The sequence below is a fragment of the Coregonus clupeaformis genome, chromosome 30, assembly GCF_020615455.1.
Source record: "Coregonus clupeaformis isolate EN_2021a chromosome 30, ASM2061545v1, whole genome shotgun sequence".
Lineage (NCBI taxonomy): Eukaryota > Metazoa > Chordata > Actinopteri > Salmoniformes > Salmonidae > Coregonus > Coregonus clupeaformis.
Window position 1 is genome coordinate 5478450 of NC_059221.1, and position 26933 is coordinate 5505382.

The 26933-nt window shown below is 42.4% G+C and overlaps 1 protein-coding gene across 7 annotated transcripts in view; it reads right to left on the minus strand.

Annotated features, from left to right (window-relative positions):
- Positions 1 to 26933, minus strand: part of LOC121545946 (sterile alpha motif domain-containing protein 11) — an 86593-nt gene that overhangs the window by 52148 nt on the left and 7512 nt on the right. For 5 of the 7 annotated variants that reach the window (XM_041856884.2, XM_041856885.2, XM_041856883.2 and 2 more), the window contains exon 3: positions 18298 to 18473. In XM_041856884.2, the coding sequence (XP_041712818.1) occupies positions 18298 to 18473 (176 nt within the window). Of the gene's footprint in view, positions 1 to 7457; positions 7701 to 18297; positions 18474 to 21846; positions 21941 to 26933 lie in introns of those variants that run through there. The other 2 variants (XM_041856890.2, XM_041856889.2) reach the window with 2 other exon arrangements.

The window sequence follows — 26933 nt, forward strand, 5'->3', positions numbered from 1 at the left end:
TACAGTACAGGGATTTTATTTATGCATGTGCTTCATTGATTAAATTGTTTTTTTTTAAAGTAAAGTAACCTGCAGTATTACTTTAAATCAGTCCCGAGACCCCAGCAAAAATCGGCTTTTCATTTATCTGTCCAGCCCTTATATTTAGCCTCACAATTAAGTGTTTTACCATTTTCTTTTCAGGACAACCAGGGCTACAAGTAGAACACAAAATTATTTGACATAAACACCTGCACTCATGAGTTTTATTGACAAATGTCAATAAGAAAATAAGGTCAGCCAAAGCAAAAATCAGATAAAAAATGAATGTATATGAATGCTGTAAGTGCAGAAATTGTTTGCTCACTGGGAAATGAATATCCAACTAGTCAGTGACAACGGTGTGGAGTTTGTGACAGCAACTATGTGAGCTTATTACAGTATTATAGACACTATGTCCTGGGACTTCCTATGATCTTCTATGTAGAAGAACCCCTTACCTTCTAACATGTTACATGTGCGTGTTCATGAGAGTCTCAGCTTTTCATAGATTAGTTTGTAGCTCAAACCATTCAGACTTTACAGACGTTTTTGTAAAAAGACCCAGCCCCGGGCCCCTTCTCACAAACATTGCTTTAGCTCAGCCCCGGTTAATCACACAGACTAATGGTTGGTATTTACAGATGCAGAAGAAATAGACTAATCCAATGGTACAACCCAGAAGTTGGTACATTTTCTACTTTAGACCCTGGACTTAAAAGCCCTCTCTCCCACAGTAACACCACTGCCCTAGCCTCTCTTCAAGGCCAAACCATAGGGGGGTTTTAGAGATTAGGGCTTGGTTCTGCCCGCCATGCCCAATGCCCCACCAGCTCCCTCTAACCTAGCAGCAGCAGCTACGGACACAACTGTGTCATGGAGTTACTTCAACGCAATCTGATTAGCGCTCTGATCGCATTAAACGGCATAATGATGGAAAATAGGCGCTTAGCATTTGAGGGAAACTACCCGCCCTCCAGGACACCTACAGCACCCGATGTCACAGGAAGGCCAAAAAGATAATCAAGGACAACAACCACCCGAGCCACTGCCTGTTCACCCTGCTATCATCCACAAGGCGAGGTCAGTACAGGTGCATCAAAGCTGGGACCGAGAGACTGAAAAACAGCTTCTATCTCAAGGCAATCAGACTGTTAAACAGACATCACTAGCACAGAGAGGCTGCTGCCTACATACAGACTTGAAAATCACTGGCCACTTTAATAAATGGAACACTAGTCACTTTTATAATGCCACTTTAATTATGTTTACGTATCTTGCATTACCCATCTCATATGTATATACTGTATTCTATACTATCTATTGCATCTTAGCCTATGCCACTCTGATAATGACATTGCTCATCCATATATGTATATATTCTTATTCCATTCCTTTACTTAGATTTGTGTGTATTAGGTATTTGTTGTGGAACTGTTAGCTATTACTTGCTAGATATTGCTGCACTGTCAGAACTAGAAGCACAAGCATTTTGCTACACTCGCAATAACATCTGCTAACCATGTGTATGTGACCAATACATTTGATTTGATTTGATTTAGAATATCGCAGACAAATCTCTCCATAACTATATGGCTATGGGGCATACGGTTTGGTTTATTGAATGTTAAATTGTTCAAAAGTGACGTCCTCAAGTGTTATTTTATTGCAGAAAATACAAAATACACATAAGGAAGATATTAATAAATGTCATTAAATTGAATAGTTTTCCCCTGTTTCCTTACATTTGGAGTATGAAGTTCAACTGTATATGTTCAAATCAAGTTTGGTGAACATACTAGTTGTCTTACATAAGATCCAGAATGTTCCCCATATGTTCAGGGAACGTTATTGCTAACCAGGAAGAGACAGCGGAGGGGGTCAGGGTAACAAGGCATAGTGGCTGGGGATGGTTCTGATTGGCCACCACTCTGAGGAGGCCACATGGTTTGCGGCTGCTGGATTCTGGCTTTTTACAGCACAATGATTATAGGCTCTAGCTCCATAATGCCAGGCTGCCTTGCTCCGAGCTGTTTTCCAAATTGTAAGGAACAGATGCGGGGGAATTTATTTTGTCTGATTATGACCACATTGGGTTACCAGTTGCTTGTCAGTCAACGGGAATCAATGAACCAAACTTAAAACATAACAAAACACATACAAAATATGTCCCGCCTGGTTGCTAAGCGACAGATTATGCTTTAGTCGTGCCATGACATCACACTTTCGCTGACACTACTCCAACCAAGCCCTAGACCTCAGTCAAAATACAACCTGTACAGAAGTTGAAAATCTAATTTCTATGATGTTTTTGCTACACTCAATTCAGGTTTACTTTCCAAAGGTTCATAGTCATACTGGCTAATTTAGATTACCTCATGCAAAAAATCACAGATCCGCACTCGTCCAAAATTGAAATCTGGTAGCAACTAAACCCCCTGACCCCACCTGCTCCCTATCATTGAAATTGACCGTCATAATGCTACTCTGAACTTCTCACTGAGGCTATGGGGTTATTATCTCATGGCAATGTAGCGGTGCTAAGCTGTGATGAGCAACGACATCGTTAGCGCTGGTAATTAGCACACTTTTCCTGCGCAGTCCCTGCATGGTTGGCTAAAGAGGGACGGCCCCTCCCTCCTGCACGGGTGGCCAGGCCAAGGTCATAATCTGTGCCTAGGGCTACAGGGGGTGTGGGGTGTGTGTGTGTGGGGAGGGGGGTTTAAGACCTAGCTGCCTGACTCAGCTCTCCCTCATGTGTTGGATGGGTGGGGAGGGGGGCATAGGGTAAGGGAAGGGGGTAGCGATTGGATGTGGCAGTGACAGCTAAGAAGAACATGAGATTCCGTCTTATCACCTAGGCCCCACACCGGAGACAATCATCTCATCCTCGGCTCATCCCTAAACTGATCAATACCCCCCTCATCATCCCCAGTTGGTCCAGTCCACAGGACAGACTATCTGACAGACTGACAGACAGACAGATGCCATGACCTAGATGCTACTATTGTATTAGCCAGGCTCTAACGCAGGGTAACTTTGACATGGATTACAATGGAAGGAAAGATGTTATTTTCATTGTTTGAGAATCAGAACCAGGATCTATTCAATCAAATGAGCTCCGAATTCTACTCACCCATAACATAGAAAATATCAAACTTTTAGAGGAGAACATTGCTGATAGATGCTTTGTGAATATGTTTTCTAAAAAAATCCATAGTAAATAAGTAAAATGTTCAGACAACTGACAATTTGGAGTCCATTTCAGAATCAGTTAAGGAGAAAATAGCAAAATAACATAATTACACTGCATCTTATTATCACATTGAAAGGAAAGTATTGGGTCCAGTCACCTTTTCTCAGAGTTCCATTGAATCTCAGACAGTGATTACTAAACTCAGCATTTTGTTTGGTGTATAGAGTGAAAAAACAGATGCGTGGGTGGGGCTGGTATAGATGACCATTAGACCAGTGAGAAATTCCTGGTATCACTTTCTATGAAGTTCATACATATAATGCAATAACATCCTTTACAATGCCTTATAATACACATACAGTGCCTTCAGAAAGTATTCACACCCCTTGACTTTTTCCACATTTTGTTGTGTTACAGCTTGAGTTTAAAATTCAATTGCGATTTTTTTGTCACTGGTCTACACACAATACCCCATAATGTCAAAGTGGAATTATGTTTTTTAATTAATTAAATTAATTAAAAATTAAAAGCTGAAATGTCTTGAGTCAATAAGTATTCAACCCCTTTGTTATGGCGAGCGTAAGTAAGTTCAGGAGTAAAAATGTGCTTAACAAGTCACATAATAAATTGCATGGACTCACTTTGTGTGCAAAAATAGTGTTTAAGACAATTTTTGAATGACTGGCCCATCTCTGTACCCCACACATACAATTATCTGTATTATCAGTCGAGCAGTGAATTTCAAAAACAGATTAAACCAAAAAGACCAGGGAGGTTTTCCAATGCCTCGCAAAGAAGGGCACCTATAGGTAGATGGGTAAAAAAACTAAACAGACATTGAATATCCCTTTGAGCATGGTGAAGTTATTAATTACACTTTGGATGGTTTATCAATACACCCAGTCACTACAAAGATACAGGCGTCCTTCCTAACTCAGTTGCCAGAGAGGAAGGAAACCGCTCAGGGATTTCACCATGAGGCCAACGGTGACTTTAAAAGAGTTACAGAGTTTATTGGCTGTGATAGGAGAAAACTGAGGATGGATCAACAACATTGTACAGTAGTTACTCTACTAACCTAATTGACAGAGTGAAAAGAAGGAGGCCTGTAAAGAATAAGAATATTCCAAAACATGCATCCTGTTTGCAACAAGACACTAAAGTAATACTGCAAAAAATGTGGCAAAGCAATTCACTTTTTGTCCTGAATAAAAAGTGTTATGTTTGGGGCAAATACAATACATTACTGAGTACCATTCTCCATTTTTCAAGCATAGTTGTGGCTGCATCATGTTATGGGTATGCTTGTAATCAAGTTTTTCAGGATAACAAATAAACGGAATGGCAAAATCCTAGAGGAAAACCTGGTTCAGCTGATGTAAAAAGGGCTTTATAAATACATTTGATTGATTCAGTCTGCTTTCCACCAGACACTGGGAGATTAATTCACCTTTCAGCAGGACAATAACCTAAATCACATGGCCAAATATACACTGGAGTTGCTTACCAAGAAGAGAGTGAATGTTCCTGAGTGACCGAGTTACAGTTTTGACTTATATCTGCTTGAAAGTCTATGGTAAGACCTGAAAATGGTTGTCTAGCAATGATCAATAACAAATTAGACAGAGCTTGAAGAATTTTGAAAGGATAATGGGCAAATGTTGCACAATCCAGGTGTGGAAAGCTCTTAGAGACTTACCCAAAAAGGGTATTGTTTGTAGATGGGTGAGAAAAAAAAACAATGTACTCAATTTTGAATTCAGCCTGTAACGCAACAAAATGTGGAATAAGTCAAGGGGTATGAATACTTTCTGAAGACACTGTATAATGTGTTGTGACACTGTCTATAAGTGTCCATAATAACTCATAAGTGACTATAAAACTTTAATGAAACTACAGCGGGACCCAAACAGAAAATAGCTCCCACAGAAAATGCTCACTGGGAAAGTTGCTGGAACTTCCCCCAAAGGGAGTTAGCAGCTGCTGCTCTGACATTACCACAGGAAACACTACTGAGACTCTCCAAATGCCATGAAAAGCATCTTCTCCTGGCATGGGAACAGAATAGCAGAGGGCAACCCCACGGTGCCCCACTGTGACATTGGCAAAGAGGAGCTGGACAAAGCTGGAGGTCATAGTGTGAGCTGACACTGGCTGGCACGGGTTGTCAGCCTGGGCACCCCGATGCCATGTCTGACACCACGACTGAGACTGCATTTACAGACAGGGGGACAGAGGGGACAGGGGGACATGGGCAGCTGCCATGGTGGGGCCGAGGAGGTGTCATGCAGGTGTAGAGGGAGGCTGCATCCCAAATGGCACCCTATTCCCTATATAGTGCACCGCTTTTGACCAATGCCCATCTGGTCAAAAGTAGTACATTATATAGGGAATAGCGTGCCATTTGGGACAGACCCAGAGAGACAACAGCCTGCTTGGAACAGCTGCTGCCTGCAGGTATAGTGCTACTGCAGAGCCCTCCCTCCTCGTCCGACCTCAAAACAACAAACTGCAGGTGATCCACATCCTTTACTAAAGCCTGCCCTGACTCAAGTTCAAATAACCATGTGATATGGGCTCATGCCAATACACAGGGACAGTTAAAAAAGGACAACGCTTTAATAACCATTGCTGAATGATATCCTCATTCCCTAGACCCACATTTACATATGTAAGGTCTTTTGGTGAGAAAAAAAATGGTTGTCAAGAAACAAAGGCTTAATGCAAAGATATGGATTTCGACATATTTCATGTTTTGTTTTGTTTTCAGACAAAGACTTGTGTTCGTATGCCACTCACATTTGGATGGAAAGACAGCCTGCAACTGGGGCCCGAGCAAGCAGAGGGAGTCATAAATACATTCAGAAATAGATACATAAATAAATAAGAACAGCCCGGGATATCTCTTGGGCTTTCCCTGTTGTTCCTTCCTTACAAAAGCTGATGTAGGGCCAATATGGCTGCAGAGAGAAAGAAAAGTACTATGAAATAAAAGATAAGTCTGCCACACGGAGAGTTGGTACAGTTCTCTCCACCTAAGCTACTACACTGAACCAGAAAATGGCGTCAGAATCCAATCTCAATGTTATTGGAGATGTGAGTATTTTTAGTAATTGATCAATCCAAATATTCTCCCAACTGTTCTAAGTGATCTCAGATATTGTATCTATTATTATCTATTATCTAATAGTCTCATTGCGTATTATGTATTGTCTAATTGCGTTGCCGCTCTCTGCAGAGGCGATATTGAGTTTTAGAAAGTACATTTCCAATAATAATTTGGGATTAAATGAAGCAATTCTTCAAACCAGGGACCGAGATTCAAAAGAGATTCTTTAGGACTTCAACTCTAAAAAAGGTACGCAGGTAGGTTTCCTATAGTACATAATCAAACAGCGTTTTGGAACAGCACCCTGTTTAAGATGCAAACCTCCACATTTTTTCATGGAGAGACAGTGACTCGTGGGCATCTTTGCTAGCCCCTCCACGCAGAATCCATCTTTTGTGCAGTAAGAAGACAAATTCTACACTTTCATGTGTGTGGAAAACTGGATTCTTGCTACAAGTACCTCCTAACCTGTTGCCATGGAGAAGCGTGTGAAAGTAGCAAATAGGTCTTCAGCCTTTTTCCAGAAAGCTCGAAAAGCTCCATATTCACTAAGTTGAACTTCAGGAGAAAGCCCTTTCGAAGAATTCCTCTGTCACCATGATGTCCATTTGCTGGCTCTAAGCTAAGACACAATCTCACCAAGAACACCAGAAGTAAGAGAAAGGTTAACTCTATCATTTTATTAACGTAGGTATATCATACATGATAAAATGTAAATATCAACAATATAGTACTATTGTAATACTAATTTATATCTATTGTTTTATTAGAAAAATTGCCGTCTATAAGGAGAGAACGACTGAGACACAGGCCAACCTTCATTCTTGGACAAAAAAACGGGACAATTTTAAGACAACGGTATAAATGAGTATAGGGCTCCTACCCATTCCTCCACTGCACAACTGTAAACAAACATATTCCAGTCTAACTGGTTTTAAGGAATGGTACCTCCTTAGCATAAAACCTCCAACAAACTTTGCCTCTGCTGAGCTGAGGTTTTTCCCTCAGCGAACATTACTGCTGCATCGACATAAATAAACACACAACAATTTTTTTCTATTTCTACAGTACTAAAAACGGACATAAAACTAAATGCTAATTTACGCAGATCATAAATTATACTCCAGTACATACCAGCATTGATACAGCCTTGATTGATAGAGTGAGGTATCGTGATTCTAGTAGAAATTGTGCGAGTTGGCCTCCACTGGGTTCAGCCTCCAGCACCTCTGCTTCCCAGAGAGGGGCTGGACACCTTGCAGGAACTAGTTTCACATACACAGAGTCACATAGCAATGTTGTGGTGGCTATGTTAATGTCCAGCGGTTCACGGAAGGCTATGCCCAGTGGAAATAGGTATGGCTGCTTTGCACAGCATACCTCTCTCTCTTTGTCCACCTGCGGAAGGGCCTACTACCACCACCCTTGAGACAACCTCCCTCCTCCCATTTCAGACATGTAATCTACTTAGACTGCTATACTACACAAATAATAATGCTATTTTCCCTTTGATAAGAAATATGGGAAACATTTTGCTTTTGAAAAGGAGGAATTTATGGTTGTGTATATGAAATAGAAACATCTGACATAAATGCTTGACTTAGGGAGTTTTCTAGGGCTATAAACGTATGTGTTGTGTGGCGTTTTTTCCACAGGGTGCTCCTTAAAAGCCCAACGTCAGCAGGTGGAATTTATATAATCCGTGGTGGTTGCTCGGTAATTACCCAGACTCTCTGTCAGCACTTTGGAATCAAAGCCTTGTTATCTACACGACGTCAAACTCAAACAACACTCAGGTAGGCTTTGTTTTGTCCTTGAGTATAAGACACTAAACCTAAGCTACCACCGTCAAATATTTAGCTAGTGCGATGGATTCCAGTAGCACTTTATAATAATTCCATGAAATAAAACATTTATAATGGATTAGTAAATAGTTTATTGATCATTTATTAATCATTACTCACACGTTTGTAAATGTTAGTAACCTAGTTATTCACACATTTATAAACAACTTTTAAAGTATTTAATTATGATTCATAAGATCATTCATAAGATGTTTAATATAGGTCCTTATAAACCATTTACTAATCATTAGTTAAGTCTTTTTGCGTGGCCTCATCTAAAGCATGGGCTATCTATACTTGATAAATACTTTATAAAAGATGGACATGCCATTGATAGACATTCCAGCAGTACCTGATGCTTTTTAAACGGATACTTCAGGATTTTGGCAATGAGGCCATTTATCTACTTCCCCAAAGTCAGATGAACTCGTGGATGTCATTTTTATGTCTCTGCGTGCAGTTTGAAGGAAGTTGCTAACTAGCGCTAGCACAATTGCTAACTAGTGTTAGCATAATGACTGGAGATCTATGGTAGCATGCTAGCAGATACCCATAGACTTCTAGTCATTGTGCTAACCCTAGTTAGCATTGGCTCGCGAAACTACCTCTAACTTCCTTCCAGTATGGACACAGAAACATACAAATGGTATCCATGAGTTCATCTGATTCTGGGGAAGCAGATAAAGGGCTTAATTGCCAAAATCCCAAAGTAGCTCTTCAAGGTCTGAAATGGCCTCTAGAACATATCAATGGTTATACAATAAGCACACAATACGGAGGATGTTTTAGAAAATATATTGACAATTTTATTCCAAAACAGTTCAACTGTTGTAATAGTGTGATGTGTAAGTGTGTGTGATGGTGTCGCGTGTAGCTCAGTCGGTAGAGCATGGCGCTTGCAACGCCAGGGTTGTGGGTTTGATTTCCATGGGGGACCAGTATGAAAATGTATGCACTCACTACAGGAAGTCGCTCTGGATAAGAGTGTCTGCTAAATGACTAAAATGTAACTTTAGATACACTCTATGCTGAGTAAAATAATGATTTAAGTCCGAAAATTCTAAGCATTTCTTGGCAGGGACTTTTTGGATTGCATTCAGTCCTTGGAGCATTCTAATCTCGATTAACCCAGAACTAAAATCTTGGGTATTTTGGTCAGCTGCGTGATCAAGTTCTGGTTCCATAGGTGTTAGAAATCGGGAGTTCTGGTTTGCGAAGTCTCCACCCTTGCAAAAGAGAACTCACAGCCAAAACTAATTTCACCACACGCGTGAAGCAGTCAAAGTTTAAGTACCACCGTTGCCCAATCCTGATATGTCCAAATAATCAGTGACGTAAACCCAAACACCGGAACTACTGCTGTTCCTTATCATATGCATTCCATCCCGTTGACACAGATTCTTCAGTTTACGCGCAGAATTTGGCCACGCGAGACTAAGAGCAGATATCTGAATACATTATCTTGCTGAACTACCACATACATTTAAAGAGTTACTACCTTTAAAGGCCCAGTAAATGTGTCGCCAAACAAAGCCATGTGTAAAAATTGTCTGCGGTTAAAAGACTAAAGCACTGGAAGCATTTAAAGGTTATATAGTACATGTAACATTTCTACCTGTAAATCATACATGTAACATTTCTACCTGTAAATCATACATGTAACATTTCTACCTCATTCACATATCAGTAGTAATGAAGGAATAAAGAGAGAAAAACACATTCACATTACAATTCTTTGTTAAGTCCTTGCAACAGTTTTTGTGAATACAATTTTTTATATATTTCCTTTAAAGGCCCAGGGCAGTCAAAAACGTGATTATCCTGTGTGTTATATATTTCTACACTATAAGGTTGGAATAACACTTTGAAATTGAGAAAATGATGATAATGCCCTTTTAGTGTAAGAGCTGTTTGAAAAGACAGCCTGAAATGTATTATTATTATTATATATATATTTTTACGTATTATTATTATTATTATAATTTTTTTGTGGGGGAAGAATTACTACTTTTATACTATCCCAGGTATTCCTTAAAGAGGTAGGGTTTCAAGTGTCTCCGGAAGGTGACCAAAAGTATACAGACACCTGTTTGTCGAACATCTCATTCCAAAATCATGGGCATTAATATGGAGTTGGTCCCCACTTTGTTGCTATAACAGCATCCACACTCCTGGGAAGGCTTTCCACTAGATGTTGGAACATTGCTGCGGGGACATGCTTCCATTCAGCCACAAGAGCATTGGTGAGGTCGGGTACTGATGTTGGGCGATTAGGCCTGGCTCACAGTCGGCGTTCCAATTCATCCCAAAGGTGTTCGATGGGGTTGAGGTCAGGGCTCTGTGCAGGCCAGTCAAGTTCTTCCAGACCGATCTCGACAAACAATTTCTGTATGGACCTTGCTTTGCGGACGGGGGCATTGTAATGCTGGAACAGGAAAGGGCCTTCCCCAAACTGTTGCCACAAAGTTGGAAGCACAGAATCATTTAGAATGTCATTGTATGCTGTAGTGTTAAGATTTCCCTTCACTGTGAACCATGAAAAACAGCCCCAGACCATTATTCCTCCTCCACCAAACTACAGTTGGCACTATGCATTCAGGCAGGTAGCGTTCTCCTGGCATCCTCCAAACACAGATTTGTCCGTCGGACTGCCAGATGGTGAAGCGTGATTCATCACTCCAGAGAACATGTTTCCACTGCTCCAGAGTCTAATGGCGGTGAGCTTTACACCACTCCAGCCGACGCTTGGAATGGCGCATGGTGATCTTATGCCTGTGTGCGGCTGCTCGGCCATGGAAACCCACTTCATGAAGCTCCCGACGAACAGTTCTTGTGCTGACGTTGCTCCCAGAGGCAGTTTGGAACTCGGTAGTGAGTGTTACAACAAAGGACAGACGATTTTTACGCGCTTCAGCACTCGGCGGTCGCGTTCTGTGAGCTTGTGTGGCCTACCACTTCGTTGTTGCTCCTAGACGTTTACACTTCACAATAACAGCACTTACAGTTGACCGGGCAGCTCTAGCAGGGCAGAAATTTTACGAACTGACTTGTTGCAAACATGGCATCCTATGATGGTGTGCATTGAAAGTCACTGAGCTCTTCAGTAAGGTCATTCTACTGCCAATGTTTGTCTATGGAGATTGCATGGCTATGTGCTCGATTTGTCAGCAACGGGTGTGGCTGAAATAGCCGAATCCACTAATTTGAAGGGGTGTCCACATATACTACCAGTCAAAAGTTTGGACACACCTACTCATTGTTGTTCTTTATTTGTAAAATGTTCTACATTGTAGAATAATAGTGAAGACATTAAAACTATGAAATAACACATATGGAATCGTGTAGTTTGAGTAAATGGAGAGATTTAACTTTTATTCCAAATGTGACCAGACCATTCATCATTTTGTTGGTTCTCACGGTTCTCTGTCCCGGTTCTATCAAGCCTTCGCCAGGTTCCACTTCGGCCCGGCGCTCTTTGCTTAATACGCAGGAACAATGAGCATCTCTCCTCACTGTTCTGGTGGGCCTACTGAACTAATCGCCCGTAAAGCCGATGGCCGTTAACATTAATCAGGTTAAAAGATATAGAGCCCTCTAATGAACTTGACAAGTCCTCTTCAAGGATGACAACACCTCCGAGGACCTTTCTGACAACTAGGACATCCTGTTACTATGTAGCCACAGTACCCGAGGCTGATCCAAGAGCTATTACTCTGTGTTAGAGCACGTCCATGCGGTCATTTCAAAAGTGCTACGACAATATCTGATCGTTCCAAATACTTCAGTTGTTCTGAAGGGAAAATATGAATGAACGTTAAATGGTCTAGGTCGAGGGTATTACAGTTTTGTATTCTTTCAACCTTCCAGAAGCAACTTGGGGCAACGGAGTTTAGCTCACAAAAACAGTCAACTCCTGCTGAAAACCTACATTGATTTAGAAGTGGACCATAACACAATGTTTTTTAATTGAATTGGGTATTTTTCTGCATCAGGATGAGAATGACACAGTATAATTATCACAATGTAAAATATGTTGCAGAAATTAACAAAGTGTGATGTGACACAATGCTAGCGAGAATCCTGATGATGTGTCGATGAGGTAGAGAATATGAAAATGTACGCACTCACTAACTGTAAGTCGCTCTGGATAAGAGGGTCTGCTAAATGACTAAAATGTAAATGTAATAGACACACAAACATTTATACAGCATCCCGTATTTTTCACCATCCATTGACCAAATCAAATTTGTTAAGACCCCTCTACGACTCACTTACTGGGTCTGTGGTCAATAGAAATCAGATTTCCCTGATTGGACATCCCATTATCCCTTTCGCTCAGACCCATTGCATTTGGGGTAAAGCAGGGCCGAGACGGATGCCCGGGACAGACCGGAGCTGTGGCTCCAGCGAGTCCGCAGCCTTTTAAAGGGTAAAAGCCTGACATATTAGTCATAAGTGTTCTTTAAATGCATTCTCATCTTAACACATGAGCGGCGCAAGTGTCGGGGGGGAAAGTACTTTAATGAGGTTAGGGGATCCATTTAAAACTTTACAGTTGCTGTGCTGTCCTCCATGTCACAACCAGTCTTGAGACAGCACACACACACTAAATATTTTCATATAGAAAAGATCATAGCATTTTAACCATTTTACATGGATATGCTAGAAACAGGATTTTGGGAGATTTTTGATTCTTTTTGACTAACACACACAAAAGTGGAGTACGTCATCAGAGCCTCGTCCTCATTTGAGCTCATTTGGTTCATCTTACATATTTGTTCAATCACTTTGGCATATTTTTCAGATGTCAGTGGTATATTTTCAAAACTCTAAATACAAAACTATAAACTGATAACACTTGTAATCAGGGCTCTAAATTAACATTTTAAACATTTTTAGCACTGGTGCTCCCAACTAAAAAAAAGTTAGGAGCACCACATAAAATGTAGGAGCACCAGAAAATAAGATTTTTTAAATTGATTGAGATACAGCCTATTTTGCGACTATATGAGTTCTAGCTACTTTTGAAGCACATGGTGTGCCCTAGAAACTAATATGTAACACTGTAAAGATATTTGTTTATTATAAAAGCTAAAATGTTGGTACAAATACCTCATTGAAATTACAAAGTAATTTGTGTAATATTAGGTTTCTACATTGTGTAAAAGCACTATTTCCAATTGAGATGCATTACATTGAAAATTGTACACTGTCTCTTTAAAAACGTAAGGTTTGTGACATAGGACATGCAAAAGATCTGTCGTTCATTCATTGCTATGATCATTGTTCTCCTGAAGAAGCTATCCCTTTTCCTTTCTTTCTGTGCCCCAAATGTTTGGATATACTGGTATATTTGGTAAAGTTACCAGGTTGTTAGCTAGCAAGCCAATGAGGTAACATGTAGCAAGCCAATTAGGTAACATGACGGAACAAAGTGTAAACAAATCGACGCGCGAGTAGTTTTAAAACAGCCCACGACATGGTTTATGAATGTAAAATGTGGTCCTGGCGAACGGCTATAGGAAGATACAAATGTTGCGCTGGTAATATGGGTCAGATCTTTCGACCTGGTTGGTCTAGAAGCAAGCCGTTTTCGTTGTAGTAATGGTGAACCAAGACGCTATCGAATCTGCAGTCGGAAACAACCGTACAGCGAAGCCTTATCATTACCATAATTACTATCTAGGAGATTTTTTTCCTGCTCCCAAACTAAAACTCCTGGTAGCACCGCAAAATATTTCATTGCATATGCGACCAAATTGGTCGCACTTTAGAACCCTGTTTGTAATGCCCCCTATCTTATGTACAGAACCTTTGATTGTGTATTCGTTGGAGTTTAACACATATTTCACCCCTCATTCATTCATGCAAAACCTACGTTTTCCACCAAGTTTAGTCACCAATACATCAGATAATGATAGGCTCACAATTTAGTCATTTTAACTATAATTTAATCCAATAGCAAAAAATACAATATACACATTTCAAAACGGTTCTTTTTGAAGTGCTGAATAAAAAGAATAGTAGATAATAAATATCATGTTCCATACAGTATTTGACTATAACTTGACATGCATATTTTTTTAAAATAATAATTTATATCCAATGGCAAGTTATGAGCATGTTGAGAAATACGTCAGTGTTACAGTTTCATTATCCTTATACAGTACATACGTTGAACCATAATCTGAAACAGGGGTATTGTAAAGCAGTTGGTTGCTGTAAAAGCATAGCACAGTGTTGTATGCCTTTTATGCCACATGCAACATTGGAAAAGATCACATTTTCTACATGACTTGTCAACTAATACAGTATCGCCTGTCTCTCTGCTTGAAATTCATCAGCTCATAGTGTATCAATGAAATTCAGATAATGAGTGGAATATACAGTGGGGGAAAAAAGTATTTTGTCAGCCACCAATTGTGCAAGTTCTCCCACTTAAAAAGATGAGAGAGGCCTGTAATATTCATCATAGGTACACGTCAACTATGACAGACAAAATGAGAATTTTTTTCCCAGAAAATCACATTGTAGGATTTTTAATGAATTTATTTGCAAATTATGGTGGAAAATAAGTATTTGGTCAATAACAAAAGTTTCTCAATACTTTGTTATATACCCTTTGTTGGCAATGACACAGGTCAAACGTTTTCTGTAAGTCTTCACAAGGTTTTCACACACTGTTGCTGGTATTTTGTCCCATTCCTCCATGCAGATCTCCTCTAGAGCAGTGATGTTTTGGGGCTGTCGCTGGGTAACACGGACTTTCAACTCCCTCCAAAGATTTTCTATGGGGTTGAGATCTGGAGACTGGCTAGGCCACTCCAGGACCTTTAAATGCTTCTTACGAAGCCACTCCTTCGTTGCCCGGGCGGTGTGTTTGGGATCATTGTCATGCTGAAAGACCCAGCCACGTTTCATCTTCAATGCCCTTGCTGATGGAAGGAGGTTTTCACTCAAAATCTCACGATACATGGCCCCATTCATTCTTTCCTTTACACGGATCAGTCGTCCTGGTCCCTTTGCAGAAAAACAGCCCCAAAGCATGATGTTTCCACCCCCATGCTTCACAGTAGGTATGGTGTTCTTTGGATGCAACTCAGCATTCTTTGTCCTCCAAACGCGATGAGTTGAGTTTTTACCAAAAAGTTCTATTTTGGTTTCATCTGACCATATGACATTCTCCCAATCCTCTTCTGGATCATCCAAATGCACTCTAGCAAACTTCAGACGGGCCTGGACATGTACTGGCTTAAGCATGGGGACACGTCTGGCACTGCAGGATTTGAGTCCCTGGCGGTGTAGTGTGTTACTGATAGTAGGCTTTGTTACTTTGGTCCCATCTCTCTGCAGGTCATTCACTAGGTCCCCCCGTGTGGTTCTGGGATTTTTGCTCACCGTTCTTGTGATCATTTTGACCCCACGGGGTGAGATCTTGCGTGGAGCCCCAGATCGAGGGAGATTATCAGTGGTCTTGTATGTCTTCCATTTCCTAATAATTGCTCCCACAGTTGATTTCTTCAAACCAAGCTGCTTATCTATTGCAGATTCAGTCTTCCCAGCCTGGTGCAGGTCTACAATTTTGTTTCTGGTGTCCTTTGACAGCTCTTTGGTCTTGGCCATAGTGGAGTTTGGAGTGTGACTGTTTGAGGTTGTGGACAGGTGTCTTTTATACTGATAACAAGTTCAAACAGGTGCCATTAATACAGGTAACGAGTGGAGGACAGAGGAGCCTCTTATTGAAGAAGTTACAGGTCTGTGAGAGCCAGAAATCTTGCTTGTTTGTAGGTGACCAAATACTTATTTTTCACCATAATTTGCAATAAGGCACAAGGGGGTGTGGTATATGGCCAATATACCACGGCTAATGGCTGTTCTTAAGCACGACGCAACGCAGAGTGCCTGGATACAGCCCTTAGCCATGGTATATTGGCCATATACCACAAAACCCTGAGGTGCCTTATTGCTATTATAAGCTGGTTACCAACATAATTAGAGTAGTAAAAATAAATGTTTTGTCTTATCCATGGTATACGGTCTGATATATCACAGCTGTCAGCCAATCAGCATTCAGGACTCGAACCACCCAGTTTATAATACTATTTATAAACTGGGATGTTCGAGCCATGAATGCTGATTAGCTGAAAGGTATTTCAGCTCTCCGTACACTACACTATAATTCCAAATGGTAGAACATAGAGTGAATCTTTCCACTTTGTCCTATTGAAGCACACTGGCTGATGGTGAATGATGATGTAGTATTTACAGCCACATCCATATATGATTTGGTTTTACCTTCCAACATAAATTGATGTCAAATGAATACATTTATGAGGTAAAAATATAGAAATGTACAGTGTTCCGCAGTTATCAAACTACAATATATACGTTAACTAGACACTACATAATTTTGGTTCAGTAGTTATCAGTTTGGAGCAGATACTTAGATTGAATATGCATCCAAATTGAAAGAGTGATTTGGTGCAGTGAACAAGTGGCTGTGAATTTGTGTGTTGTACTCAATCAATTTTAAATGTGCTTATCTTTGAAACATGAACCATTTTGATTATCTGTTTAGATTTCTGTTGTGAAAATGTACCACATACTTATGAAAATTGCACCAAAGTGATTATAAAAAACGTTAATGGGATGACCTCGCCACGACCCTGACTTTAGGTGTGTGTGTGTGTTTGTATGTGTGTGTTTGTTTGTCTGTGGATGTGCACGTGTACACGCATCCATCCACATTTCTTACTGTATTATCTCATCACTTTCTACCCGGTCCAGGCATGAGTTGAAATGAGAGGGATGTAGAGCTTTGGGGCCAGGAAGAAAATCCCCTGGCACACAGCGATTTCACTAAGGTGAAACTACCCATGACGTCTGTTTAAGGCGACTGTCTGACTGTTATCTGAAGCTTGCTGTGGTAGGCTACTCAAGTCTGAAACACATCTTATGTGCGGCAGGTAGCTTAGTGGGTAAGAGCATTGTGCCAGTAACCGAAAGGTCGCTGGTTCTAATCCCAGAGCCGACTAGGTGAAAAATCTGTCGATGTGTCCTTAAGCAAGGCACTTAACCCTAATTGCTCATGTAAGTCGCTCTGGATAAGAGCTTCTGCTAAATGACTTAAATGTAATCTTATGGCAATGGTTTCAGTCTTCTAGCTTTCAGCAAACTAAGTGTTAGAAGAGATGGCTTGACAGAAGTATTTTTCTCATACTGTACATTGTCCTCTGACAACAGAATCAATGCATAATCATGCTCTCATAAGCAGCAACAGCTGTAACCGGTGTGAAATGGCTAGCTAGTTAGCGGTGCACACTAGTAGCGTTTCAATCGGTGACATCACTCGCTCTGAGACCTTGAAGTAGTTGTTTCCCTTGCTCTGCAAGGGCCGCGGCTTTTGTGGAGCGACGGGTAACGGTGCTTCGAGGGTGACTGTTGTCGATGTGTGCAGAGGGTCCCTGGTTCAAGCCCAGGTAGGGGCGAGGAGAGGGATGGAAGCAACACTGTTACAATTGCATCAAAGCTTGTTTCAGCCTGTATTTTCCCGCCTTCAAGCCCTCATTTACCCTTCTAATGAGAACCGATATAAACTCACACAACGGCACGGTCTGTGTGTGTCTGCGTGTCTGTGAGGTCCATAGATGAGCTGCCATTGACTTTGTCGACAGTGGAGTGCTCCTCTTTCTAGTTGTGGTATCCATGTAACCCGGTAACCATCGTCGCATAAAAGACCACACCGTCTCCATCAGAACGCAGCGTGGGGTCTCGATGTTAGTTATTTTATTGCACTCGCTTTATCCTGAACTTTACATTATTAGTATTTTGGTCCTCGCATAGTTGAATATGCTTAATACTACTTTAATACTATTATAAATAATATTCTACTGTATGGGGGGGTGTAAGGTGTGTTTCAGTGACTCACAGAGTACAGTGTAGACTGAACATGGAAGATAAGCAAGAAAACATGAATGTCTTACACGTTATCACATAACATGTATACTTACTGTAAGCACAGAGCTTGTACACCACACAAAGCCAACAACCAAAGACATGTTGGGAATGTAGGTGATTAGTTATTTGTATTGACCAATATAAATCAGACAAAGAAGTTCTCCAGGCCTTACCCCTTTCTCATGATACTGTAATGCAGCTCGTCTTCCTGCTTGATGTGGGCATGGTCTGCGCTGGCGCGGTCGCTGCCCTCGCTGTCGTCACTGCTGAAGGTGGAGGCCAGCTCCCTCTTGGGCACGCGGTTGGGGGGCAGGGGGATGGTCCGCTTCTCTGCCAAACGCCCGCGGTTCTATAGCAAATGGGGAGAAGAAGCTCTTAGAAACGTGTCTCTCCATTTGCCAATGGCAGTTTAATGCTAACATGCTAATGCTAAGGATGTGATAACATGCTAATAGCTAGCGTTTGAAGCTCTCCTCCACTCTAAACAGCAACCTTTGTGTGCAGTGAACACCCTAATATTCCCCATCAGTCATACACAGAAATCAATGCTGCTGCTGTAATTGGGGCATATATTTATGTTAAGAGGAGTGATCATTACATGAGATTAATTTGTTCTACAATACATCATTTGTTCTAAACAGCATTTAGCATTATTCAGAGGCAATACCAACAACATAGAAAGTTCCCACATAGGCTCAAGCTCCATAGCAGAACACACCAGCCAAATTGAGAAATTCTGCTTTCATTGGTCAATTGTATTGACAGGAGTAGTGAAACGTAATAATATGGAGGGTATTTATGAAACATAATACCACAGGAAAATGAACAACCACAATTAGACTGACTCGAGATGGTAACAAAGCATAAGAAAGTAAAACATTGCTATCTAATATGGGTGTCAAGAAGTATTTACCTGTCTAGCGGGGAAAACAATTGATAAATGTAGGATGTAGTACTAATATGTAGTATGTAGTAAGTTTTAGCACAACTATGATAGTACTGCTAGGCAGTAATGCCACTGAAATGGGAAACCTGACCAACAATCCTGGCGATGTGTTTGAGAGAGCAAGCCATGTCTAGTGCACCAGCCCACTTAAATGTGCTCAACCGACTAAGGCTAGACTCTAGGCTAGAATCCGTACTGCCATACAGGAAACACAGGAAAACATTTACTATACAAAATGACATGCTGAAGAATAGGCTCCATGTCCCGGTTGAGACCCGGCTGACACATGTAGGACTACTGTTCTATAGCGTTTATAACTATAGATGTGAGTAATTACACAGTATACGTTTGAATTTACAGACATTATTATTGAATTTACCACAGCAATCATAATAGTGGAATCGACTAAACAACCATAGTTTACCATTGCCAGAGTTCTGAGTGATAAGGAGGTCATGCAAAGGGAGGACAGGAAATAATTATGGTTCGTGTATGCAGTGTTTTTTTTTTTGCCACGAAGCTCTAACGAGCAGAGCGAAAGGAAAAGAAAGGAGGAGTGTGGCCCTAAGGGGTTCTGGGAGTGAAGCTGGGCGACCTTTAATGTGACCTGAAGAGGTCACTGCAGATTAACACGGCTCTATAGAGAGAAAAATGGGGGGATGGAGATAGAGGGAGAGGGGGGAGAGAGAGAGAGAGGGTGAGACAGAGCGTCAGAGAGAGAGAATGGGTGGAAAGGAGGCAGAGAAACAGAAGAGGAAAGAAATTGAGATAGAGGGAGAGTGAGGGAATTGAATTTGAGTACGAGGAGAGACGGCAATGGAGACAAAAAAGGATTGGGGTGGGGGCGATACAAAACAGATAAACACAGAGAGAGCGAGTCTGTCCAGCAGTGGACCTAGCTTTGAAACTCTCTATATCTCTCCCCCCACCCCACCCCACCCCACCCCGCCCGCCCTCTCTTTCTCTCTCTCTCTCTCTCTCTCTCTCTGTCTCTCTCTCTCTCTCTCTCTCTCTCTCTCTCTCTCTCTCTCTCTCTCTCTCTCTCTCTCTCTCTCTCTCTCTCTGTCTCTCTCTCTCTCCCAGTGTCTACATCTCCGCTCTGCTCTCCCGAGCCCTCCAGCTATCCCTTCCACACGCAACCCCCCTCCCTCTCTCCTCCATCCCTCCATCCCATGAGGAGTGGCGCATGAGTGGCGGGGGGGCAGAGGCGCCTAGCCAAGAGGCAAACAGGTGCAGCCCTTCTGGAGGCTCTCAAGTGGCAGACATTAAAACAAGGGAGGGGGGAAAAAAGGAGGAAAAATATGAAAACATCCCTCAGGATGAGCAGGGCCACATAGTTCTGCACATTTCTTCTCATTTTGTCTTGCTGAAAGTGGGTTTTTCCTTTCTTCTTCCCACAGGCAGTTATGTGGAGAGAAGTCACTTTGTATAAGTTATTCTCAACTGTATGAGGACAGTGGAGGAGTTGCTGCTTCTTCCGCTCTACTCCCTCTGACTTAGCTCCTTGGACTAGAATACAGTGTGCTCTCTCTCGGTTGCTCTCACTATAAGACACACACACCTGTCATATTCACACACACACACACACACCTGTTCCTGAATAATAATTCCCCTGCATGTGAAGAGGGGGTTTTACTTAGCAGAAAAGCATTGTGTGCTGGTCTACTGGAATAGTCTGCCCAGGAAGAAGCACACAGATTGTGGCTTGGTGTGTAGACAAACACCCACATGGCTCTGGCATACCCCCTATTACCCCCCTCTCTCCTCCCGGAAACCCCCCTTCCTTTCTTTAGCACCACTGGCGCAGAACTAGAGGTGGGCTCCCACTATTTCTGGCAACACTTCCGCAGCGCGCACGGCTCTCCAAAACAAAACATGAAACAAAACACACCCCTGGCAGCCCACGTAGTGTAAAAAAAGAGGTGCACACAATCATAATTTACACACACACACACACATTCATTGCGACCTTACTGTGTGGTCAACCCTCTGTAAGCCATGGGAAAAAGTATCTCATAAACGTTCCTCTAAAAGCACCTCTATGAATATCCCCTCCTACACATTCTGTCTGACGGTCAGGGTCCGCCAGCCAAGAAATATATCTGTATTTCACATTTACACACAAACAACACACAACACATCAAACACACACACACACACATCAGCACAGACAGACACCAATACAGACTTGGTCAAGCATGATTCAGATGGGTTCCATTAGATTAGACAACATAATAAAAGGACACATTCACAAATCAAATGAAAGTCACACATAAAGATACACATCACTGATGCTGACAACATTTGAGATAACATGTGATATGGGCGGCAGGTAGCTTAGTGGTTAAGAGCGTTGTGCCAGTAACTGAAAGGTCGCTGGTTCTAATCCCTGAGCCGACTAGGTGAAAAATCTGTTGATGTGCCCTTGAGCAAGGCACTAAACCCTAATTTCTCCTGTAAGTCGCTCTGGATAAGAGCATCTACTAAAATGTAAATGTGATGGTAGTATGAGAAGTGGCCATGGACCTGTCCCAAATGGCCCCATAGTCCAGAATCCTCTGGGCTCTATGGGATAACAGTAACTTCAGTAGCATGGCCTCTACATTCATAAAGGATAGAAGATTTGCTTTAAAACTGCAGAAAGATCCAGTTGTTGTTTTATAAAAATCACAGGCTTATATTTAATGCCAAACCATACTAGCAAACAGTAATATTGTATTTGTAACATCAGCTAAGATTATTGAAGAAACATTATTTTACTAAGCTTGTTCCAGACCTTAAATGAAGCCTCTGTGGAAAAGGATAGTCGTGTTTTTTCTCTGTCTTTTTTCCTGAAAGGTGCAGTACCCTGCCGCTGGCTCAAACCAGCATGCACACACACACACACACACACACACACACACACACACACACACACACACACACACACACACACACACACACACACACACACACACACACACACACACACACACACACACACACAGCAGTAGCCGCCTGTGACATTCCTGCAGCTGCGGCGCTCTATCTCTCTTGCACGCCCCCCCCCCCCCCCAGCGTTCTCCCTGGGGGACGAATGCCTAATGAGTCACGCGCCTGTCTGCCGTTACCTCTCAGCGTGTGTGTGCGTGTGCGTGGGTGTGTGTGGGTGTGTGTGTGTGTGCGGAGGCGGGATGGCGGGCCGACTTGGCGCGAGCATTAGCGGAGGGGGAGGGGGAGTTAGGAGACGACAGGGGGAGAGAGGGAGAGAGAGAAAGAGAGAGAGTGGAGGAGGGGGGAGGGAAAGGGGCCGTCATTGCCACATTCACATAGGCCCAGTGAGAAAAAAGAGCTAAAAACCCAGTGTGTTTGCGTGCGCTTAAGACACACTCCACTGTCCTTTTCGTTTATGCTGACCCACACTATCTCTTACTCACGTATTCACCCACCAAGACACTCTGACTTTTCTAAAAATAAATTAGGCTACAATTCTGGACTAGAGATGGGACGTTAGAGACCATTTTTGAGGGGGGGGATTTCAAATCATACAACCCCTCCCACCACGAATGAATAAATCGATCAATAAAAAAGCATTCGCATTTGAGATTTAGATAACAACCTCCTTTTCACCGTATTGTACACGTGTACAAAACATTAACATTAGACTGACCAGGGGAATCCAGGTGAAAGCTATGATCCTTTATTGATGTCACTTGTTAAATCCACTTCAATCAGTGTAGATGAAGGGAAGGAGGCCGGTTAAAGGAGGATTTTTAAGCCTTGAGACAATTGAGACATGGATTGTGTATGCGTGCCATTCAGAGGGTGAATGGTCAAGACAAAAGATTTAAGTGCCTTTGAGGTGCCAGGCGCTCTGGTTTGTGTCAAGAACTGCAACGCTGTTGGGTTTTTCACTCTCAACAGTTTCCCATGTGTATGAAGAATGGTCCATCACCCAGCCAACTTGATACAACAGTGGGAAGCATTGCAGTCAACATGGGCCAGCATCCCTGTGGAAAGCTTTCGACACCTTGTAGAGTCCATGCCCCGACAAATTGAGGTTGTTCTGAGGGCAAAAGGAGGGGTGCAACTCAATATTAGGAAGATGTTCTTAATGTTTTGTACACATGCAGGCTGTGTGATGAAAGTGTGTGTCTGTGTGTGCGTGAAGGGGGGGTATATAGTGTCAAGGCAACACTAGGTTTTTCATGGCCAGGAGATGTTTTTTTTTTTTTTTTTTCTCTGTGGGAAGGACAGGCATGTGACCAAGCGCGCCCCTTCCGCCGCCACATCCCTTTCTGCCCCCACCCCACGAGCTGAGCGGGCGGTTGCGGCCCAGTGGAGCGGCGCGGGGCGAGGGACGGGAGGAGGGAGGGAGGGGGTGGTGAGGGGGAGCAGGGGCAGCGCTGGGAGGTCAGTGGCAGTGCAGCCAGGCGTGCCAGCACCTCTCTTTTTCTCTCTCTCTCTCGCTCTCTTTTTGTCTCCGTGTGTGATTGGATAGGCCCGCCAAGGAAGCCGCAGGAGAGCTTTATGGACAGGTAACGACTCTGCCATTCTCTCCCCAGACAAAAACAGAGGGAGGGAGGGAAGGAGGGAAAGGCTAACAGAGAGAGGGAGAGAGAGAGAGGGAGATGGAAGATAGTGCAGCAAGGTTAAGTTTTGCAGAATAAAACGGAAAGATGCTGGTGAGAAGGCCTCATATCCGCCTCAATGTCTGAAAAGAATTGCAGATTTTTATATACAAACAAATTTACCCAAACCTGTATATTAATGTGTTGTTCTTCTAGCATTATATCTTCCATTCAATCACACTACTCTGCCTATTGTGTCATTAGAGAAACATTGAGTTGAGTGAGTAACACACTCCTTCCCTCTCTCTCACACAGACACACACAGACTTACACACACACACATGTGCACGCACACAGTGTGTAAAGAGGCGACACAGAAAGAGGATGAGGCCACTCGACCACTCCGCTATCAGATGAGGTCAGACGTCTGTACACACACTGGAAGGAGAGAGAAGTTCCATAATTTTCTCTGCTGATAGACAGGCGGTCCACCTTATTTAGCTAAATCCCACAGTCCCATCCCAACACACACACACACACACATCTGCACACACAAACATACACAAACACATCAATACTAAAAGTACAACTTATTGGCAAGTTTACCCATACTGTAACACAATCCCTCCCGCTCTCACACAAACACAGAGAGTACACAAACGCACGCACACAGCACAGCCAATAAGTTGTACTTTAGTATTGATTCCTAGCACTGTGGCCACCCAAAGTGCAAGACCCCTAGTGGATAAGCAAATCATTAAAGACTCAGTCATTCTCTAATTTGGCCAATTCACTAAGAAACACACTAGAGTACCGAACCACGCATTGCTTCTGCCCTAAAGACGGATCCTGTAGTTGCCATGGTAGCATAGCCTCAGCACCATGTGGGACACACACAGGGACCCACACACACTGCACACAGCAAAAGCACCCACACACACTCACAAAAATACATACACGTTTGTGCATACGCATGCTTGCACACACACACACACACACACACACACACACACACACACACACACACACACACACACACATACCAGGGTTTCCGTTAGCCGGTAATAGCCGGTTTTAGCCTGATAAAAAAATACAAAAAGGCTGATAAATAAAATTGCCGCTGGCCAATTGTCCGGGAGAAGAAGAATCCCACTGCAAAATGAGGCTTTTTAGCCTATGAATTGATGGAAGTACCAGTCGATGGAAATACATTTGACTGGTCATGCTTATCAGTCTATAGGTTAATTAAAACATTTAGTGAAATTAAATTGGCGCATGTGCACAGTATATTCGTTATGTATCTTATTTATCACATGCCTACAGCATACATATACAGAGCCTTTGAGCTGAAAATCTGTCAGACCGTGCGAGACATCAGCGTGTCACACACCACTTTTCAATGAGCTGGAGGCATGCATTTTGAAAGCATATCCTTAATTGTTTAAAACCTGAACGTTTTAATAAATATTATGAGGCATGTCTTACCTTGCTTCAAAATAGCCAAAATCAGACCATATCCGTGGAGGCAATTATTTTATATCAACTTTCTTTCATTGTCCAGTAGCCAAAGGCACAATCCTAGTCATATTAGCAACCCATGCTAGTTGTTGCATATTAGTTGTTGCATATCTCCCATCTTTCAACATTTCTAACGGATATTTTCATTTCTGTCACATGAAACTGATCGCATGTGCGGTGCCTTTTTGACAACAGTGTTTTCCAGCTAATTGCATTATGGAACGAACATTTGCGCATAGTGTACTTGTCTTGTGTACATTACTGTGCTTAGAAAATTTAAAGAAATAATAGTTTATCAACAAATTAAGATAAACGTTCTAATCTGTTGCATCAGACTCATTGCTTTAAAAAAAAATGTAGTCTAGGCCTACTGGTTGTATGAATTTGGGATCTCTCGTCCCACAACTGTCCCAGAGTCTGTTTACAATAGACTATTTCTTTGTCGACAAGCTGACCAATAGAATAGCTAAACTTTTCTACTATGGGGGATAGTAGATTGACATAGGCTAGTGATTTTGCTGTTCGTTAGGCTCCTCGTCTTGTCTTCAAAGTGCACCTCAGAACACGGTAAGAAGGACCGCACATCGTTGCATTCTTGACTTGCATGTTCTGTTAATATGAATGATCATAATCTAAATGTGATTTCTGTCATTCTGAGCAACGTGGGTAGACGCCCTAATCAGGTTACCCACCCAATGCATATGGGTCCGGTACATTTCTCAAATGTCTGGTAAATTAAAATGCTGCTGGTCAAATGTCCGGCGCCACATTTTCCTAACAGAAACCCTGACACACACACATACAGAGACACACGCAAACTCCAACCCCCTGTGGAGAGTGAGCTGTTGAGAGACACAGAGGCGTCAGCCCCCCAGCCCTGCTTATCCCCCGCATCACAGTGGCACTCAGCCAAAAGCAAGTCCCAACAAATAGCCACATCAAATCAGTAACCAGCTCTGTGCAATATCTACAGCAACTTACTTATATTGGTACTGTACTGGTAACTTCCGGTTCACTTGTCCATAAGCAAGGCACTAATATACATAATTCCTTTATAACTACTGACTGTAGTCCAGATATCAAATGAAAGTCTACTGCTATGGCTTGGCAGAGTCACACCGGGTTACAATGTTAAATATATTGAAGATTTTGAAAAAGGAACCTATGGTTCTTTGAGTTTTCAACCACCCTAAAATGACTGGTGGTAAAATAGATTCCTAGGCAGGGATGTCTATGTAATAAAATGTAAATGTAAATGTAATAATAGTAAGAGTAATCTCCCACAGTCCCTAACATAGAGATGTGTGTGTGTGTGTTAGTTTGTGTGTGCATGCGTGTGTGTGTGCGTCTGCGTGCCTGTGTGCATGTGTGTGTGTTGTTCATTCTCTCTCTGTGGTCAGGATGCAGGAGAGGGGGAGCCCCCTGATTGGAGGAGATCTTTACGAGCCGGAGGAGGAGAGTGTAATTTCCTGCCGGCCTCCGTTGGTTCCGCTGGAATAACAGAGCGGAGGAAGCCCGGCTCTCCCGGGAGCACACGCTCACACACACACACACACACACACACACACACACACACACACACACACACACACACACACACACACACACACACACACACACACACACACACACACACACACACACACACACACACACACACACACACACACACACACACACACACACACACACACACACACACACAGTCTTGTACAGCTAACCATGTGGGGACACACAATTCAGTCCCATTCAAAATCCTATTTTCCCTAACCCCTAACCCGTACTCTTACCCTAA